The 22171-nt window shown below is 45.9% G+C and overlaps 1 protein-coding gene across 5 annotated transcripts in view; it reads left to right on the plus strand.

Annotated features, from left to right (window-relative positions):
• The window catches only part of sema4c (sema domain, immunoglobulin domain (Ig), transmembrane domain (TM) and short cytoplasmic domain, (semaphorin) 4C), a 139511-nt gene that overhangs the window by 91471 nt on the left and 25869 nt on the right, over positions 1 to 22171 (plus strand). For all 5 annotated transcript variants that reach the window (XM_063057009.1, XM_063057008.1, XM_063057007.1 and 2 more), the window contains 3 exons: positions 6140 to 6256; positions 13391 to 13542; positions 20105 to 20280. In XM_063057009.1, coding sequence (XP_062913079.1) covers positions 6140 to 6256; positions 13391 to 13542; positions 20105 to 20280 — 445 coding nt within the window. The remainder of the gene's footprint in view (positions 1 to 6139; positions 6257 to 13390; positions 13543 to 20104; positions 20281 to 22171) is intronic.

Consider the following 22171-nt stretch of genomic DNA (forward strand, 5'->3'; position numbering starts at 1 on the left):
ATTTGTCACCACCTTTTATTCGGCCAACCACTGTCGTCAGTAAACTTAAATATGGCATTGGAGGTGTACTTGGCCGCAGAGTCATGAATATAAAGTATAAAGTGCTCCACCAATTCCCTTCACTTTATTTCTGCTGGCTTTCTTCTCTCACTTTCAATCCAACGGAAGGGTCTTGATCCAGAGTGTCAACCGATCAGATTACTCCCTATATAAAAGTGCTGGTGAACGCAGCAGGCCAGGCAGCATCTATAGGAAGAGGTACAGTCGACGTTTCGGCGTTCACCAGCAACTTTTATGTGTGTTGCTTGAAATTCCAGCATCTGCAGATTTCCTCGTGATTAGATTATTGGGGTTGCGGCCCGAAACGTCGACCGATCTTTTCCACGGATGCTGCCCGACCTGCTGAGTTCCTCCAGCGTGTTGTGACTGTTGCTTTAACCCCAGCATCTGCAGATTATTTTGTGTTTAGAGTACTCCCTAGATGTTTCCTAATCTGATGGGTTTCTCCAGCTTTCTGTGTGTTGCTCCAGATTTCAGCATCTGGCGTCTCTTCTGCTTCCAGTATTTGTTGCTCAGTCCTTGAGCAGGTGGCGAGCTGCCTCCTTGAGCCACTGCAATACCAACTTCAGTTCCGACCACCCTAACAGTGACCATGTTGCTGGGGGCCCGGAGTCACATTTGGGCCGGCTGGGTCAGACCGACATCTTTCCTCCCCGCAGAACTTTGATGAGCCAGTGCGCCACGGCAGCACTGCAGTTAGCGTAATGCTCCGCGGCGCCAGCTGTAAAATCAGGTTGAATTCCGGCCGCCGCTGTCTGTCTGGAGTTCGCACATTCTCCCCAGGGACCGTGTGGACTTCCTCCGGGTGCTCCTGTTTCCCCTCGCGTTCCAAAGGTGTACGGTTCAGCGTTGGAAAGTGGTGGGGATGGTATGTGTTGTCACGTGAACAGAGTCACTGGTAGATATGAAGCCACCTCTTTATTCATCAAAATGAGATACAGCAAGCATCACATGGGAACCCTTTCAGAGGAAGGTCTACCTGACCCAACGTGACATGGCATTTTATATGCTGAAGATCAAAAAAAAAATTCAGGACAGTTCCGCATTTACAATGCTTCCACACCACCCTCACAACTTCCTCTCCAGACCTACACTGCAGACACCCCAATACACGCAAATAACGAACTTAAAACAGCGTTGTCTGTTCCTCCAATTCACGGTTCTCAGGAACCCATTGTTAAGGGTTGCAGTTTACATTTAATCCACAGCTCACATTCGAATCTGAAGACTGGTGGCTGAAATCAGTTGCTGAAGTTATTTGCAACATTTTCTAGCCCCTAAAACAAAACGCTCCAACAGCGTGTCAGCACCGGAAATATGGCGACACTTGCGGGCTGCTCCCCCCACCTCCCCCCCCCGCCAGGCCCATCTCGGTCGGTGTTGGCCGCTGATGCAAGCAACACATTTCACCCTGTCTCGCTGTGCGCGTGACAAGTGGAGCTAATCTTTTCTTAATCTTGTGTTACCGTGGTGGTCATTACTGGGATTGGATTTTCTTTGTAAATACCTAATTATTAATCAAATTTAAATTCCGCTGTGAGATTTGAAGTCTGGTCTCTTGATCCTCACTTCAGGCCTTCTGCTTATTAGTCTTGTCGCTTAGCAGCTGACCCATCACTACCTTTATTCCTACCATTTATCTCCCAAGGTCCCTTGACCAGCACGTATCCTGCATGCGTTGGTAATTACTTCATAACGCAAGGTAATTCCCACTGGCTTGGGAGCCAGTTTTCCACACATTTTCATTTTGATGGAAAATTCGTAACAGGAACTGGTGACATGATAATTGCACATTCAGCTGAAGTTTTTAACTGCAGTGTAAACTTTACCCATTGACCTCCTGCTGACATTTTAAATACTGTTCTATTTTTAAAGGATTAATTCTCCCTCCCATGGAGCCACTGGCTCACCAGTTCTTTGTCTCCCGATTTAGCCAAGCATTCAAGCAAGTTACTTGAAGCAGGCAGTTGTTTTCCCGGGGTAGGAGGTCTCCGAAACAGGAGGGGACAGGTTTAAGGTGAGGGGGAAGGATTTAAAAGGGACCGGAGGGGCAACTTTTTCCACTCAGAGGGTGATAGGTGTATTAAATGAGTGGATAGCGCAGGGTTTCCCAGACTTCTTATGCTTTGGACCCTTATCTTTAACAGAGGGGTCCAGGAAACCCAGGTTGGGAACCCCTGTGCTAGAGCGAAGTGTGGATGTGGGGAGGTTTATTATGATTATGAGGACACGCAGTCCCCTCTTATTGTCATCTAGTAATGCATGCATTAAGAAATGATGCAAGGTTTTTCCAGAATGATATCACGAAAACACATGACAAACTGACTTAAAAACTAACAAAAACCACATAATTATAACATATAGTTACAACACTGCAAAGCAATACCGTAATTTGATATAGAACAGACCATGGGCACGGTAAAAGTCTCAAAGTCTCTCGAAAGTCCCATCATCTCACGCAGACGGTAAACCTCCTGCGCCGCCAACTTGCCGATGCAGCATCCTGGAAGCATCCGACCACAGTCCGACTCCGAGTCTGTCTGAAAACTCCGAGCCTCCGACCACCTGTTCGACACCGAGCACCGAGCACCATCTCTGCCAAGCGTTTCGGCCCCGGCAACAGGCGATACGCAAAGCCGAGGATTTGGGGCCTTCGTCTCCGGAGATTCTCGATCGCACAGTAGCAGCGGCAGCGAAGCGGGCATTTCAGAAGTTACTCCACATGTTCCTCTGTGCTCTCACGGCTGTCTCCATCAAATCCGGATTGTGCACGGTCCCTAGTCACATATAATCGATTTCATTCGGAACGGCTGCGTGCGCTGCGTCATGCCGCCATTGTCCCTCCCTGCAATGTCTAAAAGACATTTTAAGCAAGTACATTTCAGGCGACACAGTAGCGTGGCGCTATTACATCGCCAGCGACCCTGATTCAATCCGTGCTGCTGTCTGTAAGAAGTATGTACGTCTCCCCGTGACCCCGTGGCTTCTCTTGGGGTGTTCCAGTTTTCTCCTGCATCCCAAGGTCCCCCCGATGTAACTGAGCAGCAAAGGGCTTGTTGGGCTGGAAGGGTCTATCCCTGTGCTGTGTCACTGATCAAATAAAATAATAAACGTTGATTGGAAAGGTCTAGGTCAGGAGTTCGCAACCTGGTGTCCATGGCCCCCTTGCTTATTACTAAAAGGTTGGGGTCCCCTGGTTTAGGGGGGCATGGGAAAATGGGTCTCACTCAGGTAGGCAACTTGCCCCAAATGGATGAGTTAGATTGAAGGGCCTGTTTCTGTGCTCTATAAATGTAGGATTACCAGGCACGAGGAGTTAGTGTCAGTGGAGATGATTCTACTGCAGAGCTAGCAGGCCCTCGGTGGGCAGAATCACCTCCTCAGCCTAGCTTTCTACAGCTCACTGTTGTTGGGCTGTTTGGTGGTTTGCTCTGACCCTGTCTTTGTGGAGACGGACGTATCTGTGCACGTACTCTCTGGGGGGATTGAGCTGATCGCACAGGCCTCAAGTTGGTGACAGAATGGCCCCGGCTAGAAGCGGAGACCCAGGTTCGATCCTGACCTTGGCTACTGTTCATGTGGAGTTTGCATGTTCTCCCCGTCACTATCTGGTGCTCTGGTTTCCTCCTGTGTCCCAAGTATGTGGGGGTTGATGGTCAATTGAATACAGTAAATTACTAGTATGTAAGTGAACAGTAGAATCTTGAGGTAGTGGATAAGAATGTGGTGGAGTAAAACAGGATTAATAAGGGATTGGTGTGGCTGGCATGAACTTGCAGGGCTGAAGGGCCTACTTCCCTGATTTGGACTGAAACAAAGAGCACAACACCAAAAACAAAAGGGTACTCTACTGACATACCACGTTAGAGACTTAGAGTCGCAGGAACTGGCCCATCGGCCTATCTAATCCATGCCGAACCATTTAAGACTGCCTGCTCCCATCGACTTGCACGAGGACCACGGCCCTCCATATCCCTACCATCCATGATTTTCTTAAACGCTGAAATCGAGCTCGCATGCACCAATTGCTGGGGCAGTTCGTTCCACACTCTCAACCACCCTCTGAGTGGAGAAGTTTCTCCTTGGGTTCCCCTTAACTTTTTTGCCTGCAACCCATGAGATCTAGTTGTAGTCCCACCCAAACTCAGTGGAAAAAGCCCCTTTGCATTCACCCTCTCTGTGCAACTCATAATTTTGTATGCCTTGATCAAATCTTCCCTCAGTCTTCTACGTTCCAAGGAATAAAGTCCTCACCTATTCAATCTTTCCTTATAACTCAGGTCCTCCAGTCCTGGCAATATCCTTGTAAATTCTCTCTGTACTCTTTCAACCTTATTTAAATCCTTCCTATGAGTAGCTGACTGAAACTGCACATAATTATCTAAATTAGGCCTCACCAACGTCTTGTGCAACTTCAACATAACATCCCATCTCCTGTACTCAATACTTTGATTTATGAGGGCCAATGTGTCAGAAGCTTTCTTTATGACCCTATCTACCTGTGCCAACAATTTCAATGAATGATTGATCTGTATTCCCAGATCCCTTTATTCTACCACACTACTCAGTGCCCTACTGCTCACTGTAAGACCTACCCTGGTTGGTCCTACTGAAGTGCAACACCTCACACTTGCTTGCATTAAGTTCCATTTTCCATTTTTCCAGCCAGTTCAGATCCCTCTACAAGTCATGATAGTTTTCTTCGCTGTCCCCAATCTTGGCATTGCCTGTGGTTAGCGTTAAACCTCCAAAGATTCGTCACGGAATAGGCAAACATAAAATAAACACTAAGCAACATATTAAAGTTCATAAACAAAACGTTGATGGAAGAGATTAGACCGTCTCAAAGGAGGAGAGGTTGCTAGTGAATTTCAGAGCTAAAAGTCATTGGTAGTGGAAAGTGTTGGAGTAATTAAAATCGGGAAATTGCGTGTGTTTGGATTGACTGAAATTTGCTAGAGAGCTGGGTAAGAACGAGGAGTTTTGAAATGAAAGATGGCGAACTTTTAAAATTGAGCCATTGCTGAACAGAGAGCCAGTGTAATTTGCAAAGAGCCAGTGCCTTTCCCAGAAATGATGGCTTCTAAGTGTTAATAGAATATGTGTGGATAGCCTGAGCCTGCTGAGAAAGTAATTAAGCTGAATATCATAGGAATGGAGGACAGGGTGAGCTGTTGTTGAACATAATGCAGACTAGTGAAGAGAAAGTGAGTCAGCGAGGGGGAGGAACACGGACGGACGGTACTTAGTCTTTTGTGCATAATTGACCTAGATACCATTACATCTGAAAATAGCGAGGCTCTGGGAGGAGACACTGCAGCCTTTTCTTTGGAAGTGATTGTACACTCATTATACGCCTGTCCAGAAAACAAAGTAAAATTTAATATGATCGCAGGGTATTGCATATCGTTACGATGAAACCGTAGAAGGTCTGGGTTGGCGTGAGAGGTTCGGTGTTCGGTATCAAGTGCATGTGAGGTCATGAGCCCTTGTGAAGGGCTGAGGATGGGCGATCAAGTCCTGTTTGTGCGTGGGTCAAGGCACACGCAGGCACTGTCACCTTCAGATGATTCACTTCGCCCAGCGCAGTCCTCGCTGATTTGATTTAACACAAACGATGCATTTCACTGAATGTTCCTTTGTGCATGTGACAAAAAAGAAACTAATCTTTAATCTTTGAACAAACTAAACGTGAAAGGCACAACAATGAAAGAAAGTTTAGGGAAACTTCATGCACAATGGAAGGACAATTTTGAAATCTTTTAATTTATTGGTAATTAATTGGTAAGATAGTTCAACTCATTAACTATCTAAAAGGTGAATTTTTTTTTCTGTTGGTCAGTTTTATAGACTAATCCACCAGGTAAAAGAGCAAAAGGTTTCAAGGTTCAGCACAGACTACTTAAGAGAGTACAATTCCATCAGGAGTGCCCATTTCTCTTGACCTTGGCGGTTTGTCCTGGCTGATCCGGAATGGTTGGATGTTGCAAGGAGGGTGTATGTTCGTGATGCGCCCACCCTGCACCGATATTTCCTTGTCGGAGAAATCTGATTAGTTCTGCTCTTTGCTGTTTTACAGATGGCGAACTATACTCTGCGACAATGAACGACTTTCTTGGCACAGAGCCAGTTATTCTGCGGAATCTGGGGCATCGCTACTCGATGAAGACTGAGTACCTCGCTACCTGGCTGAGCGGTAATGGCTTAAAATAGTTTAGCTTCTGCAGGTTTCTGCAATTTGTATCAAATGAATGGCGTGATTGGTGATGGCAGGAATATTTTCTAATGTCAGCATGAACTTTGGTGAAGCGTAGTAATCCAAAGTAAATTTGCCTTTGCATTGTCCCATCAGTTACTCCGGGGAGGGACAACTCAAGTCAAGGACAGAGTAAAGCTTCCTCTGCACTGATCCATCACGCGGCCCCAGGGCACGACAGAACAGGTTAAATATGAAGTAATCCTAAACACAAAGTCTGCAGGTCCTTGAAGTCCAAAGCAACGCATGCCAAGTGCTGGGGGAACTCAGCAGGTCAGGCAGCATCCATGGAAATGAATAAACAGTCATTGTTTCAGATTCAGAATTGAGTTTAATATCTCCAGTATATGTCGTGAAATTTGTTAACTTTAAGGCAACAGTACAATGAAATACATGATAAATACATACACAGGAAAAAAAAACTGAACTACATTAAGTATAGTATATCTATGTATATGTGTGTGTGTGTGTCTGTATATATATATAAAATTAAAATAAGTAGTTCAAAAATAACAGAAGTAGTGAGGTTTTTGTCATGGGTTCAATATCCTTTAGAAATCAGATTGCAAAGAGGAACAAGCTGTTCCTTAGTCGCTGAGTGTGTGGCTTCAGGCTTCTGTACCTTCTTCCCGATGGTAACAGTGAGCAGAGGGCATGACCTGGGTGGTGGGCATTCTTGATGATGGACACCATCTCCTTAAGGCACCACTGCTTGAAGAGAAGGCTGAGGGTCTTCTTCAAGATCCCTCCCGATGAAGGGTCTCAGCCTGAAATGTCGACTGTCTATTCACTTCCATAGGTGCTGCCTGACCTGCTGAGTTCCTCCAGCATTTTGTGTGTGTAGCTTTAAATATGAAGTAATGTTTGCCCTGTTACCTGATCAAGCACTCCAGGGTAGGCACAGCGAGGGTTACATCCCTCTGCACGCCCAGGTCGTGGAGAACACAGGTTAAATTAGATTGAGATTCCGATGCATTTATTTATCACGGGTACATCGAAACGTGCGGTCAAATGTGTTGTTTAGTTGACCTCCACTACAACGTAAAGATGTGCTGGGGGCAGTCTGGAAGTGTTGCCACACGTTCTGGTGCGTAGCATGCCCCCCAGGTTCACAGGACAAAGCGGGTGACAAACTTCTTCACTCAGAGGGTGGTGAGAGTGTGGGACCAGCTGCCAGTGCATGTGGTTACATGCAAGCTCGATGTCAACAGTTAAGAGAAGTTTGGATAGGTACATGGATGGTAGGGGTACGGAGGGCTATGGTCCTGGTGCAGGTTGATGGGAGTAGGCAGTTTAAATGGTTTGGAATGGACTAGATGGGCTGAAGGGCCTGTTTCTGTGTGTACTTTTCTATGACTCTATCTCAGCAAAGTGTGGGCACATGGCCAGGTGGTTAAGGCATTGGACTATGACCTGAAGGTCGTGAGTTCGAGCCCCAGCCGAGGGAACGTGTTGTATCCTTGCGCAAAGCACTTAATCACACATTGCTCTGTGACAACACTGGTGCCAAGCTGTATGGGTCCTAATGCCCTTCCCTTGGACAACATCGGTGGCTTGGAGAGGGGAAACTTGCAGCATGGGCAACTGCTGGTCTTCCATACAACCTTGCCCAGGCCTGCGCCCTGGAGAGTGAAGACTTTCCAGGCGCAGATCCCTGGCCTCGCAAGACTAACGGATGCCTTTATTATTATTATTATTATTATTATTATTATTATTATTATCTCCTCAGCAAAATATGTCCCGATGCTCCCATCCATCAGTGTGCATATACAGACCGTCCTTAAAACAAAAAACAGTTAAGAGTCCGCAGCTTGGCACCATCCTGACCGGAGTACCTCTGCACTGTCCCACCTGACATTCCCAGGGCAGGGAATATGGGTTAAGTATAGAACAGAGGTCCCACTTTGCTGGCCTGTCAGACCCACCCAGTGTACGTCTGGCATGGCTAGGTGATAGTAACACCCATCACAGCCTCTACCTCATTGCTTCAGAATGCTGACCACCAGTGCTGCCTGAGTGGAGTTTGCACGCGCACCCTGTGACTGTGCAGCTCCCCTCAGCCGATGGGATTCTTCCCCCGGAAGAATGAGAGGGGAAGTCATGAAGCGTACTGATAGAGTGGATGTGGAGCGGCTGTTTCCATTAGCGGAAGCCTTTACCAGAGGACACAGCCTCAGAATAGAAGGACGACACTTTAAAACAGAGATGAGGAGGAATTTCTTTAGCCAGAGGCTGTTGAATCTTTGGAATTCATTGCCACAGATGGTGGTGGAGCCCAAGTCATTGGGGGTATATTTAAAGCAATTGTTGATAAGTTCTTGATTAGTGAAATGTTTTGGAGAGAAGACAGGAGAATGGGGTTGAGAGGGAAAATAAATCAGCTACAATCAAATGGCAGTGCAGACTCGAAGGGCCGAATGTCCCAATTCTGCTCTTATGTCTTATGGTCTTATACGTTTTCCACCCACATCCATTCTCACGTATGGATGCGAGACATGGACACTCACCAAGACTATGTGGAAGTCTCTGAATGGTTGCTATACACGAATGCTCCGGATGGCTCTTGACATGAGTTGGCAACAGCACATGACGAATGTCGAGCTCTATAACAACCTACCGATGCTCTCCACTAAAATCGAGGTGAGAGACTGCAACTAGCAGGGCACTGTCTACGCCACCCCGAGCTACCTGCCAGCCTAGTCATCATATGGGAGCCCAAGCACAGGAGGATGAACCCTGGGCGCCCTCCCAAGACTATGGTCAACACGCTCCTAGAAGACAGCGGCGCGACTAATGTAGATGAACTGAACACACTGGTGAGGGAGAGGGAGAAGTGGAGAGTCCGTCATCATGCCTGACGCCGGCCCCCTAGGCCTGAGTCGACGTAGCAGTAGTAGTAGTACCCACATCCCAAATATGTGCTGATGGCACGTTAATTAGCCACTGTCAATAGTAGGTGGGTGACTGGAGGAGAATTGGTGGGCAGCTGATGGGCCCATGAGAGAGAAGGGCATTACACATTGAATCTATGGCCATCCCCTATGTCATAAGGAAACATGAACTATGATATCCCATCTAATACTTCCAGAGTGGGGACTGCATGGGTTAGACACCGAATAAAACTCTTTGCACTGTCCTTTCATGCCAGCTTGTAAGGATTAGTAGACACGTGGGACACAGTGTATCCACTGCTTATTCTTTTACCAGTGTATTCAATTTCTTTGCTCAGTCAGCAGTTTTGTAGCCTCAAACGTCACTGGAAACCGTGTTGCTTCTCACCCGGGAGAGGTGAGTTGCCTTGGAAGTACTGAAGTAACCTCTTTGCCCTCATTCTGCACAGCGGCTTCCGCTCTGCTGGTATAAGCCGAGCACAGGCAATCTGACGTAAATTCATCGTCTCCCCTTGCGGGTCGATTTCAGTTTCGGACTACATTTCAGTCTCTTAAGTAGTCGCAGCCGTTCCTGGTTATTTTAACTGAATCCCAAACTTCAGTGGTGTTCTAACCCACAGTTAGTTTCCTTTCTGTGTCAATCACCTCCTTCCCTCTTCTCCCATGGACACTTAGACCACAAAACAAAGGAGCAGAATCAGGCCATTTGGCCCATAGAGTCTACTCTGTCATTCTATCATGGCTGATTTCCTGTCTCTCTCAAGTCTCTCGTGGCTCGCTTATCCACCATTGAACCACTGGCTGATTTATCATCTTTCTCAATGCTATTCTGCTGTTTTCTCCCTGTAACTTTGGATTCCCTTGCTAATTACGGACCTATCAACTTCCGCTTTAAATATACCCAATGGCTTGGCCTCCACAGCCGTCTGAGGCAATGAACTTCATGGATTTCCCACCCACTAGCTAAAACAAAAATCCTCCTCACATCTGTTGCCATCTGTTTGTAAGTTATGTACCCAGTGAATGTACGGGATCAGGAAAGTAGTCAGGCAGGTCTGTGTAAAGGAGAATGGACAGTCGCGGTTTCGGATCAAGGATCTTGGTAAGGACTAAGGAACGGTTACGATAGGAAATGTTGACTGTCCGTTTACTTCCATGATACTGCTGAACCTGCAGATCTCTTCCAATATTCTGCTTGTTGCTACTGCTCCTACCATTTGCGGTCTCTTGTGTCTCCGTGTAGTGTGGCGCCTGGCCAAGTGGTTAGGGCGTTGGGCTCACGATCTGAAGGTCGTGGGTTCGAGTCTCGGCCAAGGCACCGTGTGGTGTCTTTGAGCAAGGCACTTCACCACACACTGCTCCCGTCTACCCAGCTGAAAATTGGTACCGGCAAATGCTGGGGGTTAACCTTGCGATAGACTGGCGTCCTATCCGGTGGGGGGGGGGGGTCTCGTACTCTCAGTCGCTTCACGCCACAGAAACCGGCATAAGCACCGACCTGATGGGCCACAAAGTCTCGGGACAGACTTTAACTTTTAACTGTGTCTCCATGTAGCCAGGGATCTGAGTGCAGGTGCTGGTGGATTTGACTTTGAGCTATAGACACTACAGAGCAAAAACAGGCCCTTCGGCCCACCATGCTGAACTGTTATTCTGCCTTGTTCCATCGACCCTCACTTGGACTATATCCCTCCTGTCCATGTACTTATCCAAATTTCTCTTTAAGTTATGCAATTAAACTTGCATCTCCCATTTGAGCTGGCAGCTCGTTCCACACCCACACTGCCTTTGAGTGAAGGTCCTTTTAAATATTTCACCTCTCACCCTTAACCTACGACCCATAGTTCTAGTCTCACCCAACTTCAGTGGAAAAGGTGGGTAAACAACACATTTCTTGACATTTGCTGGTGGTATTAAATCTGATTCTGATAAGTTCTCTCCCTGCACCCTTCATAATTTTGTACTCCTCTATTAAATCTCCCTTCATTCTCCTGTGCTCCAGGGAAATACTATTGGTTATCCGGGCCCTCATTTTGACCTCAGACTCCAGTTCATCCAACCCCGTCATTGATTTGTGAAGAATGAGATTCCCCTGTGAGGCTGTGACTGAGAAGAGAAAAGAAAATTGACTTAGTTTAACCTTCGCTGCTGTGCCTGTTGATACAGCAGCTTCTGAATGCCATAATGGACAGATATAATCAGAATCAGGTTTATAATCACTTAAATGATGTAAAATCTGTTGTTTTGTGGCAGTTGTACAGTGCAATGACATAAAATTACTATAATTTATAGAAAGTAAATAAATAATGCAAATAGAGAAGGAAATGGGTTCGGGTCAAAACACACACAGGGAGCCTTGATTAACCTGAAATGTCGACTGTTTATTCCCCTCCATTGATGCTGCCTGACCTGCTGAGTTCCTCCAGCATTTTGTGTGTGTGTGTTGCTCTGGATTGCCAGAATCTACAAAATCTCTTGTGTTTTGCCATAGATTCACGTTTTGTTGTGACCCTCGGAGAGCATTTATCCCATCCTGTCGCCACTAGCTCACGAGATAATCCTTTTCTAATTTTCCCCTCTCTTACACGGTTATTATCAACAAAATGGGCACCACGGTAGTGTAGAGCTTAGTGTGACACTATTACCATAAAAGCATAAGATACAGGAGCAGAATTAGGCCATTTGGTCTGCTCCGCCATTTCACTCAATTTCCCTTTCAGCCCTAATCTCCTGTCCTCTCCCCATGTCCCTTCAAGCCCCGACTGATCAAGAATCTACCAGGCTCTGCCTTAAACACAGCTCGAGTTCAACCCCAGCCTCCTCTGTAAGGAGTCTGCTTGCCCTCCCCGCGAGATGTGTGGGTTTTCTCCGGGTGCTCCAGGTTCCTCTCACGCTCCAGAGACGTGAGATTAACTGGTCATCGTAAATTGTCCCATGATTGGGTTAGGTTTAAACGGGGGGGGGTGGTGGAGGGTTGTTGTGGCGGTGCTGCTCGAAGGTTCTGGAAGGGCCTATTCCATGCTGTGTTGCTAAATAAAATAAAATTGGAGTTAAAATTCCAAGGCATAGCAGGCTGGTAAATTTGATTTTTATCAGTGGTACTTCAAAGTCAAAGTCAAGTTTATTGTAAAATACACCAGTACATGTATGCACATATGCAATGACATTCTGATTGCTTTATTGATTGATTAAGATGCAGCTCGGAATAGCCCGCCAAGCTGCGCCGTCCAGCAAACCGCGATTTAACCCCAGCTTAATCACGAGACAATTTATAAACAACTAATTAATCTACAGTGGGGTCCCTGTTTATTTTATGATCCTTAGGTTTCGTCCAGGTCAGAAATGACAAGCAGTCTTACTTTTAAGCTTTCAGTTTATTTTAAAGTAAAACATACAAATACTAAACAAACTAAAAAGAGGCGAGAATCGATGCTTAGAGGTGAATGCGTACAAAGACATAGAATAAAGAAGCAAAGATGGCATCTCTGAAAAATCCAGATATTGATAGAGAAGATAAGACATTCCTCAGATAGGAATAAACTAGTTAATAAGCTACATAATTAAAACAGTTACATCATATGGGTAATATGCCAATGAAAAATGAGAAAGGTGATGAATCGTTAGTTTAATCTCTATACCGTTTTCTGCCAGTGATTGGGGATGAAATGCCACATACTGTGGAAAAATACAAGAGTCTGTTTAAAAAGTAAACATTTTATAAAAAGTACTATTAAATATAAAAAAAACAGTAGTTTCCAACACTACCAACCGGTACGTCTTTGGACTATGAACCAGAGCACCTGGAGGAGACCCACGCGGTCACGGGGAGAACGTGAAAACTCCTTACAGGCAGTAGCGGGGACTGAACCTGGGTTGCTGGTACTGTAAAGCATTGTGCTAACCACTACGCTACCAGACTGCTCACACACACAGCAGCATCTCAGGCATATAGCATCACAGAAACAGCATTCAAAAGCAAATCATATATTAATCACGAATTATACACAATTTTTACAAGGACACAGAAAAGAAATTGCCAATTTTCATGCAAGGTGAGACTTGATGGTTCTTGGAGATATTTCTGTGCTGTATGACGAAGATCAGGGCATGCGATCGGATTAAAGAAATCAAACTGTTGACTTACATTTGTCCTATTTTTGCAATTTGTTCCATTTCATTCTAGAACCAAATTTTGTTGGTTCCGCCTACATCCAGGAAAGCGCGAACAGCGACTTGGGGGACGATGATAAGATCTATTTCTTCTTCAGTGAGAGAGCTGTAGAGTACGACTGCTACAGGGAGCAGGTGGTGGCGAGGGTTGCCCGGGTCTGTAAGGTAAGAGGAGCATTGAGGTGCGCGGTCTCTCCCATTGGTTCAATGCTGATGCACGTGAGGGTGAATTTTCTGATGGACTCTGCAGAGAAGACACCATTCTATTCAGGATGTAGGCGTGGACGCCAACAGCTCTGGAAACTCATTCAGAATCTGTACCCTTAGGGGGTCTTTAGCTTGGTACTTTGTGCCATCTTCCCCAGAATGTACTGGTGCAATTCTATACTGCTATCATAGAGAGTGTCCTCACGTCAGCCATTACTGTTTGGTTTGGTGCAGAATTTGGTGTCGTAGTGAACTAGCTCAGTTATCAGGACTGACAGAGGGATCTTTATTAGCTGGGTAGGTAGATCGAGGCAGATGGCAAATCGACCTTGTTTATTTATTTAGAGATACAGGGCAAACCAGGCTCTTCTGGCCCAGCAACCCACCTATTTAACCTTAGGTTAATCACAGGACAATTTACAATGTCCAATTAGCCTACCAACCAGTACACCTTTGGACTGTGGGAGGAAACTAGAGCACCTGGAGGAAACCCATGCAGTTTATGGGAAGGGTGTATGAACTACTTACAGACAGCGTCGGAACTGAGCTCTGAACTGCAACATCCCAAGCTGTAATAGCTTTGCACTGTTTAATTTGAATAAGGCCAAGATGTTGCATTTGGGGAAGGGAAATTAGAATTGGACTTTAACAGTATGGTCCTGGGGAGTATTGTACTACTAAAATACTTTGGAGTACAAGTACTTGCTTCCCTGACAGTTGCACTCTATGTAGACAGGGTGATGAAGAGGGCTTTTGGCCATCTGGCCTTCGGCAGTTGGGGCATTTAGTGTGGAAGTTTGGATGTTATGTTGCAGATGTACAAGATGTTGTGTGAGGTGCGTTACGTACCCCGTAACTGGGTTGCCAAACCAGCAGAAATGGATCACTCAGTTGGAGTCTGGAGTACTAGAACTAAGAAAGTTTTATTAAAGAAACAAGCAACACAGTAATCGAAAGGATCATAAATGCAACAGTTCAGCGATGATAAACACCCATGTGCACAGAATTAAGATAACAGCATCAATCAAGCTCTATCGTTGTCTAGGGGTAAATGACCAAATTTCAAAGTGACTCAAAGTTCAGTCCAGTTTAGTAGTTCAGTTCGCAGTAATCGTTGCCATGGCGATGGACAACGTGGGGGAAGAGAGAGAGGGAACAGGAACAACTGATCATTCAGACACGGCTTCACTCACAGACCGGCGAGATGGCTCACAAGCACCTTTTGGGCGGGTCCTTGGTGATGTCACCTGAGGTCACCGACTGTGACCCCTCCTCCAGATGCGGTCGATCCTCCGCAGTGAACCCGGCACCCAGGCAAGGGCGGACACACACCGGGTTCCCGCTGATCGTACCTTTCCACCCTGGCCGTTGTCTGGTACTTCTCACCGACTCGTGAGAGGCGTACCGCTTCCAGGGTCTCGTTACCTCGGGTGTCGTGTGTGCTGCCTTAGCGAACCGGTCCCTTTTTATCCCCCTGCTGGGGTATCGCCTGTCCATCACTTCAAACAGTTCAAGGTTCAAAGGGGGGAGCGCTCCAGACAGCTCTTTCTCCCCCGTCCCTTCATTACACATCTCCAGACGCTGCTCCATTGTTCCTTATCTCTCCTTCCCCTGAGGGCAGGTGGCAGACCAACTGCTGATGTCACTGATGCTAACCCAGGCCAGCAAACATCTTAATTTTATGTGTATTCTCGTCACAGGTGACATATGGAATATTGTGTTCAGTTTTGATCACCCTGCTATAGGAAAGGTGCTGTTAACTAGAAGAAGTGCAGAGGAAATTTACAATGGATGTCAGAAATTTAGGAACCAAGTTATGGAAAGAAGTTGAGGAGATTGGGAATTTATTCATTAGAGCCTTGGGGAATGAAGGTTGATCTTATAGAGGTGTATGAAGTCATGAGGAGTATAAATAAGATAAATACACGCAGTCTGTTTCCTAGGGTTGGGGAATGTAGAAATAAAGGGCATAGGCTTAGATGAGGGAGGAGAGGCATTTAACAGGAACCGGAGGGACAACTTTTTCACCCAGAATGTGGTCAGTATATGGAAGGAGCTAATCACAACCAGAATGGGTTCTGCAGATGCTGGAAGCCTTGAGCAGCACACACAAAATACTGGATGAGCTCAGCAAATCAGGCAGCATCTGTGAAAAGAAATGAACAATGTTTCAGGCAAATGAAAGTTCTCAGCTCGAAACCTTGGCTGTTTATTCCCCTCTATTAATGCTGCCTGACTTGCTGAGATCCCTCAGCATTTTGTGTGTGTGTGTGTGTGTGTGTTGTATATGGAAGGAGCTACCAGAGAAAGTGGTAGAGGCAGGTACATTAACCGTATTTTAAAGGAAATTGGACTGGTTCACGGATAGGAAAGGTTGAGAGTTGTAGGGGCCGAAGGTGAGCAAATGCTACTAACTTGAGTGGTAATCTTGGTTAGCATGGGTCAGCAGGGCAGAAGAGCCAGCTTCCATGTTGTATGACTCCATAACTATTGTGGCTCCATTCCGTAATTCACCTTTGTTGCCACACATTTTTAACCTGCCTCCAATTTCCCTCAAGCATCCATTAATGTAACAGCATCTTATGCCAAACTTCAGCTTATACTGTTGTAATGAGAACAAAGTCACTGGAGAGGCCAGTGGCTATAGAAGTGTTTTATTCAATGAAAACAAGCAGCAGGCGTCGTATGGAGACACTCTTGGAGGAAGAGGCTTCCTGACCCAATATTACATGGCATTTTTATATGCTAAAGATCAAAGGTAACAGCAGGATAATTCTGTAGTTACAACATATCTACAATGCTTCCTTTGAAGTACATATAGTTTCACACACCTTCTCCTTTGCACCCACACTCCAGACACCCAAAATGAATGTTAATCAGCATTGTCTGGTTTGCAATCAACTCCAGTCTATAGCTCCATGAAAGCTATTGTCCAGGGCTGCATTTTAAATTTAACCTACAATCCATGTTCATGTCCGAAGATTGGTTGCTGGTGAAGTTAATATTTGCTTTATACACTGACTCAGAATATGCCCTAACATTGTATCTGCAGTGTTTTATAATCTATTTGGAGTTTGGGTTTCTATCCCACACACTCACTTGTTCCTCTAGATCACCGTGCCTTTCTGCATATAGAAACATAGAAAATAGGTGCAGGAGTAGGCCATTCGGCCCTTCAAGCCTGCACCACCATTCCGTACGATCATGGCTGATCATCCAACTCAGAACCCTGTACCTGCCTTCTCTCCATACCCTCTGAGAATTCCACAGATTCACCACTCTCTGTGTGAAGAAGTTTTTCCTCATCGATTCACCACTCTCTGTGTGAAGAAGTCTTTCCTCAACATGTCATATACCCTCCTGTCCTATACCCTCCCCTCAATGCCGGAGTGATTGAAACCCAGAATTGATAGGATGTTAGAGCTGAAATTGTAAGATAAGGTATTAATTAACAGACAGAATCAGGTTTATTATCACTATCATATATAGAGCGTTGTGGTAGCTTAGTGGTTAGAACAACGCTTTACAGTACAGGGGACCTGGGTTTATTTCCTGTTGCTGCCTGTAAGGAATTTGTACAGTAAACCGTGTAGGTTTCCTCCGGGTGCTCTGGTTTCCACCCACAATCCAAAGACGTACCGGTCGGTAGGTTAATTGGTCATTGTAAATTGTCCTGTGACTAGGCTAGGGTTAAATCGGGGGATTGCTGGGCGGCACAGCTTGAAGGGCTGAAGGGCCTGTTCCACACCGTATCTCGAAAAATAATTAGAACATGTCGTGAAATTTTGTTTCGTGGCAGCGGTACTGTGAAATACGCAACAATAAAATGTACAATCAGTAAGTAGTGCAAAAAGATAGCAAAAGAGAGTGAGGCAATGTTCAAGCGTTCGTGGACTGATCAGAAATCTGATGCTGAAGGGAAAAAGCTGTTCCTAAGACTTCATGCTCCTGTACCCTCCTCCCCAATTGCAGTAATGGAAGAGGCCATGTCTTGTGTGGTGAACGTCCTCAATAATCGATGCTGCCTTCCTGAGGCATTAGCTATTGAAAATGTCCTTAATCTGGAGAGGAGGAGAGAGAACAATAAGACAGTAAAACTCACTGCCAAATTATTTCACAACTATTTGTCAGTACCTAGCCCGAGGAATGATGCACTTTGTCCTCTTGTTGTTGATTTATGCACTCTTTTCTATGAAAGCCTTGGGATGTTGAAGAATACCTATGTCATTCTGACCTGTCGTTTCCAATCCTCCTGCCCTTCCGCCTTACGTTCGCGCTTGCAGTCAAATTAGCATCCACCATCCCCCGCTTCCCGTGTCACATCTGCTCTCTGATGAATCCCTTCCTCTCCCCCCTACCCCCCCATCACACTCCTAATTTGAATGCTTCTCATTAAATCCCCTTCCGTCATGCAATCACTGTGTATCTTCCAACAAATAGGGCTTCCCACTGGGGTTGGGGGGGGTGGGAAGTGGCAAGGGGGTGGCAGCCTTTTGACCCCCGGGTCCTCATTTTCAATTCATTTAGAATCAGATTGAGGTTCCAACTGTTGGAGGAACTGACAAAGTAGTTTCTGGTCAGCATCAATTAAATCCCAGAAGACTTGTTTTTTTTTGCTGCAACTGGTGTAATTTTGGCAATCTGATTGGGAGAGGTCGTGGCTTTAAAATGCATCTGAAATGTAAAGGGCAGAGTAGGTCAGACTTGGTTTTGGTCTGAGGGGTTTGATTCTATCGCCTGAGCAAATCACATTGTGAGCTATCTAGACTGACTTCAGGGCACAGAGTGTCCTGTGTAAACTCAGAAGCTAATTGTGTCCCAAGTCGTTAAGCTGCCTGCTACCTTACTTGCCTCCAATTCTGGCACCTTGCCACTCCAGATTTTTTAAAATTCTGTTCTTTTCGACTCTTGGCATTCTCCCTTTCAAGTACTACAATTGGCTCTGCTTCCATTACTCAAAAGAGGTGACGCAGCATGGTAGCCTAGTGGTTTAGCACAGTGTTTTACAGTGCCAGAGACCCAGGTTCAATTCCCGCCGCTGTCTGTAAGGCGTATGTATGCTGTCCCTGTGACCGCATGGGTTTCCTCCGGGTGCTCTGGTTTCCTCCCACAGTACCAAAGTTGGTAGGTAAAGGTTAGGCTAGGCTTTAAATTGGGGAATTGCTGGGTGGTGAGGCTCGAAAGGCCAGAAGGTCAAATTCTGCACTGTATCTATCTATCTATCTATCTAAATAAATAAAGGAAGAAAGAAAGAAGCTGCTGAATATCTAGAGCAACACGTATAAAATGTTGGAAGAATTTAGTAAGTCAGGCAGCATCTGTGGAGGGAATGAGTTGTTTTCTCTGGAGTGATGGTGGCTGAATGGAGAACTGGCAGGAGTTTGTAAAATCATGAAATGGATAGAGTTGACAGCCAAAATCTTTTGTCCCAGGGTTGAAATGTCTAACACCAGAGGGCATGCATTTAAGGTGAGAGGGGGTTAAATTAAAAGGATTTTTTTTTAAACTCAGAGGGATTAGTGCCTGAAATGTGCTGGCAGAGTGCTCGAGAGGCTCTTAATCAGGCAGGTGAATGTGGCTGAAATGGAAGGATTCTGTCAGAAGAAGGTATTATTACACAGGTTAATTGGAATTAGAGGTACTGTAATTGGAATCTGCATTGCTCTGCCTGGAAAGATGGTGAAGGCAGGTATTCTCTCCAGAATTAGAAACATTTAGGCCTGCCTCGAAGCACCAAGGCAAACAAAGTCCAGATGTGGGTAAATGGGACGAGAACATAGAACACTATACAGCACAGTACAGGCCTTTTGGCCCAGGATCTGCCAACCTTTTAACCTACTCCAAGGTCAATCTAACCCTTCCCTCTCACATAGCCCTCCATTTTTCTATCATTCATGTATCCATCGAAGAGTGTCTTGAATGTCCTAATGTGTCTGCCTCTACTACCACCATGACACCATGTTCCATTCATTTGCCACTCTCTCTCTACGTAAAAAGAACCTACCTCTGGTGTCCAGGCACCTTAAAGTTATGCCATTTTGAATTGGCTGTTGACACCCTGGGGGAAAAGGCACTGGCTGTCCACTCTATCAATGCCTCTTATCATCATGTAGATCTCTGTCAAGTCATCTCTCATCCTCCTTCATTCCAAGGAGAACAGCCCTAGCTCGCTCAACATTTCCTCTAAGATGTGGTCTCTAATCCTGGCGTTATCCTGGTAAATCTCTGCACCCGCTCTAAAGCTTCCATATCCTTCCTATAATGAGGTGATTGGTGTAGATAGGTACAGTGGTAGGTATGGACCTGATGGGGCCTGTTTCTTTGCTGTATGACTCCATGACCATGTGTGGTTTCCAGACCCCCATGGTCGTGGCCGTCTCCGGGCTTCCCATGGAAGTGGCACACCAACCCGCTCGGTTCACAGGTTGAGATGGGGCATGTTCAATTGACTCTTCTTCAAAAGCTGCAAGGAATTGTGAAACTGCTTGGCAAGTTCATGTTTTGTCCCTTTCAATTGCAGGGTGACCTGGGAGGGGCTCGAACGCTTCAGAAAAAGTGGACCACCTTTCTGAAGGCCCGGTTGCTATGTTCAGTCCCCGAGCAACAACTGCACTTCAACAAGATTCAGACGATCTACATGTTGAACGATAGTAGCTGGCAAAACACAGTGTTTTTTGGGATCTTCCAGGCTCAGTGGTAGGTTCTCATGACTGATTTATCTCTTTCCCTTCCTGAAGTGTATTTGATGGCTCTGGGCCTGTATTCATTAGAATTCAGAAGAATGAAAGGTGACCTAATTGAAACCTATTGAATGGTGACAGGCCTTGGAGGAGTGGATATGGAGAGAATGCTTCCTATGAGGGAAGGTCTAGGACCAGAGGACACAGCCTCAGAATAGAGGGGTGCCTTTTTAGAACAGAGATGAGGAGGAATTTCTTTAGCCAGAGAGTGGTGAATCTGCGGAATTTGTTGCCACAGGCCGCTGTATATTTAAGGCAAAGGTTGATAGACTCTTGATTGGTCAGGGCATGAAGGGATACGGGGAGAAAGCAGGAGGTTGGAGCTGAGAGGAAAATTGGATCAGCCATAATGAACTGGTGGAGCAGACTTGATGGGCCAAATGGCCTAATTCTGCTCCTGTATCTTATGGTCTTGTGGTTCCAGCCCCATGCCACCAATGCCACCACTCCCAGCCTGCGTCTCACTGCAGTTCCTCGATCTAGTCTGTTTTTGAGAGCCTCTACTGCAGTAGAAGCCAGTTCAGCTTTCACAGTTTCACCGCTGACCCTTGCACAGGGCCCCAGCTGGAACACTGCATGCATTTCTGCTCTCCTTACGTAAAGAAAGGTACACCAGCTTTGGAGGCGGTGCAGGGGAGCATCATCAAATTGATTACAGAGATGAGGGGGTTAGCCTATGAGGAGAGATGTTGCCTGGGCTTATCATCAGACGAACGAGAGGGGATCTTATGAAAATGTATAAAATTATGAAATGGATGAATAAGATAACGGTCAGGAAAGTTGCTTCCACGAGTAGGTGAGGTTAGAACGAGAGGACATGGCCCCACGCTCCTCAGGGGGAGTAGATTTAGGACAGAGATGAGGGGAAAGTAGTGAATCTGTGGAATTGGCTCAGGGAAGTTGCAGAGGCTACTTAACGTATTTAAGCCACAGTAAAATAGCTTTTTGCATAGCAGGAGTGTTAAGGGTTATGGGGAAAAGGTAGGCGGGTGGAGCTAGGTCCAAGCCCAGATCAGCTAGAGCAAGTGCGACAGGCTGACGGCCTACTCCTGTTGTTCTATGCGATGAGGCTGTCAGAGAGACTTCAGACACATGTACTGTGACTCCACTCCTCATGCTGGGCTGATGTTTACCTCTTGTGAAGCTGACTGAGTGCTTTGGGAGTCTCTGTAGACTGGTCCATACTGGGCCAAGGTGAATTAGATAGATCCATAAAACTCTCTCAGCAAACAGGAAGGCCATTTGGCCCATCACACCCACGTTTCACCAGTCCTTTGAGACACAGATTGCAGTGTCCGGAGCAAAAATAAAGAGCCGGAAGAATCCAGCGGGTCAGGCAGCATCTGTGGAAGGAAATGGACGGTTGATGTCTCAGGTCAGGATGCTTCATCTGGACTGAGTGAGTAGAGAGGAAGGTAGCCAGTATTTTTTTTAAAAAAGGGTGAGGGGGTATAAATCAGAATCAGCTTTATTATCACCAATAAAATGCTGATGTTCAGATGAAGGGTCTCAGCCCCGAAACGTCAACCGCTAACTCCTCTCCTCAGGAGCTGCTGATTTGGTGTGTGTTCTGGATTTCCAGCATCTGCAGAATCTCTTGTGTGTTCACTATCACTGACATAAATCGTGAAATAGTTGTTTTGTGGCAGCAGTACCATACAAGACATTTAAGAAAAAAAATGCTACGAGTTAAAATTAAAATAAATAAACATCCCAAAAAAGGGAGAACAAAGTGGTGTTCATAGGTTCATGGACCGATTAGAAATCTGATGGCAGAGGGGAAGAAGCCCCGTCCCCTTACCTCTTTATACCGGCTTATCTCCCTCCTACTCTTCTCGTTCAGATGA

Source organism: Mobula hypostoma, chromosome 8 (assembly GCF_963921235.1).
Source record: "Mobula hypostoma chromosome 8, sMobHyp1.1, whole genome shotgun sequence".
Classification (NCBI taxonomy): domain Eukaryota; kingdom Metazoa; phylum Chordata; class Chondrichthyes; order Myliobatiformes; family Myliobatidae; genus Mobula; species Mobula hypostoma.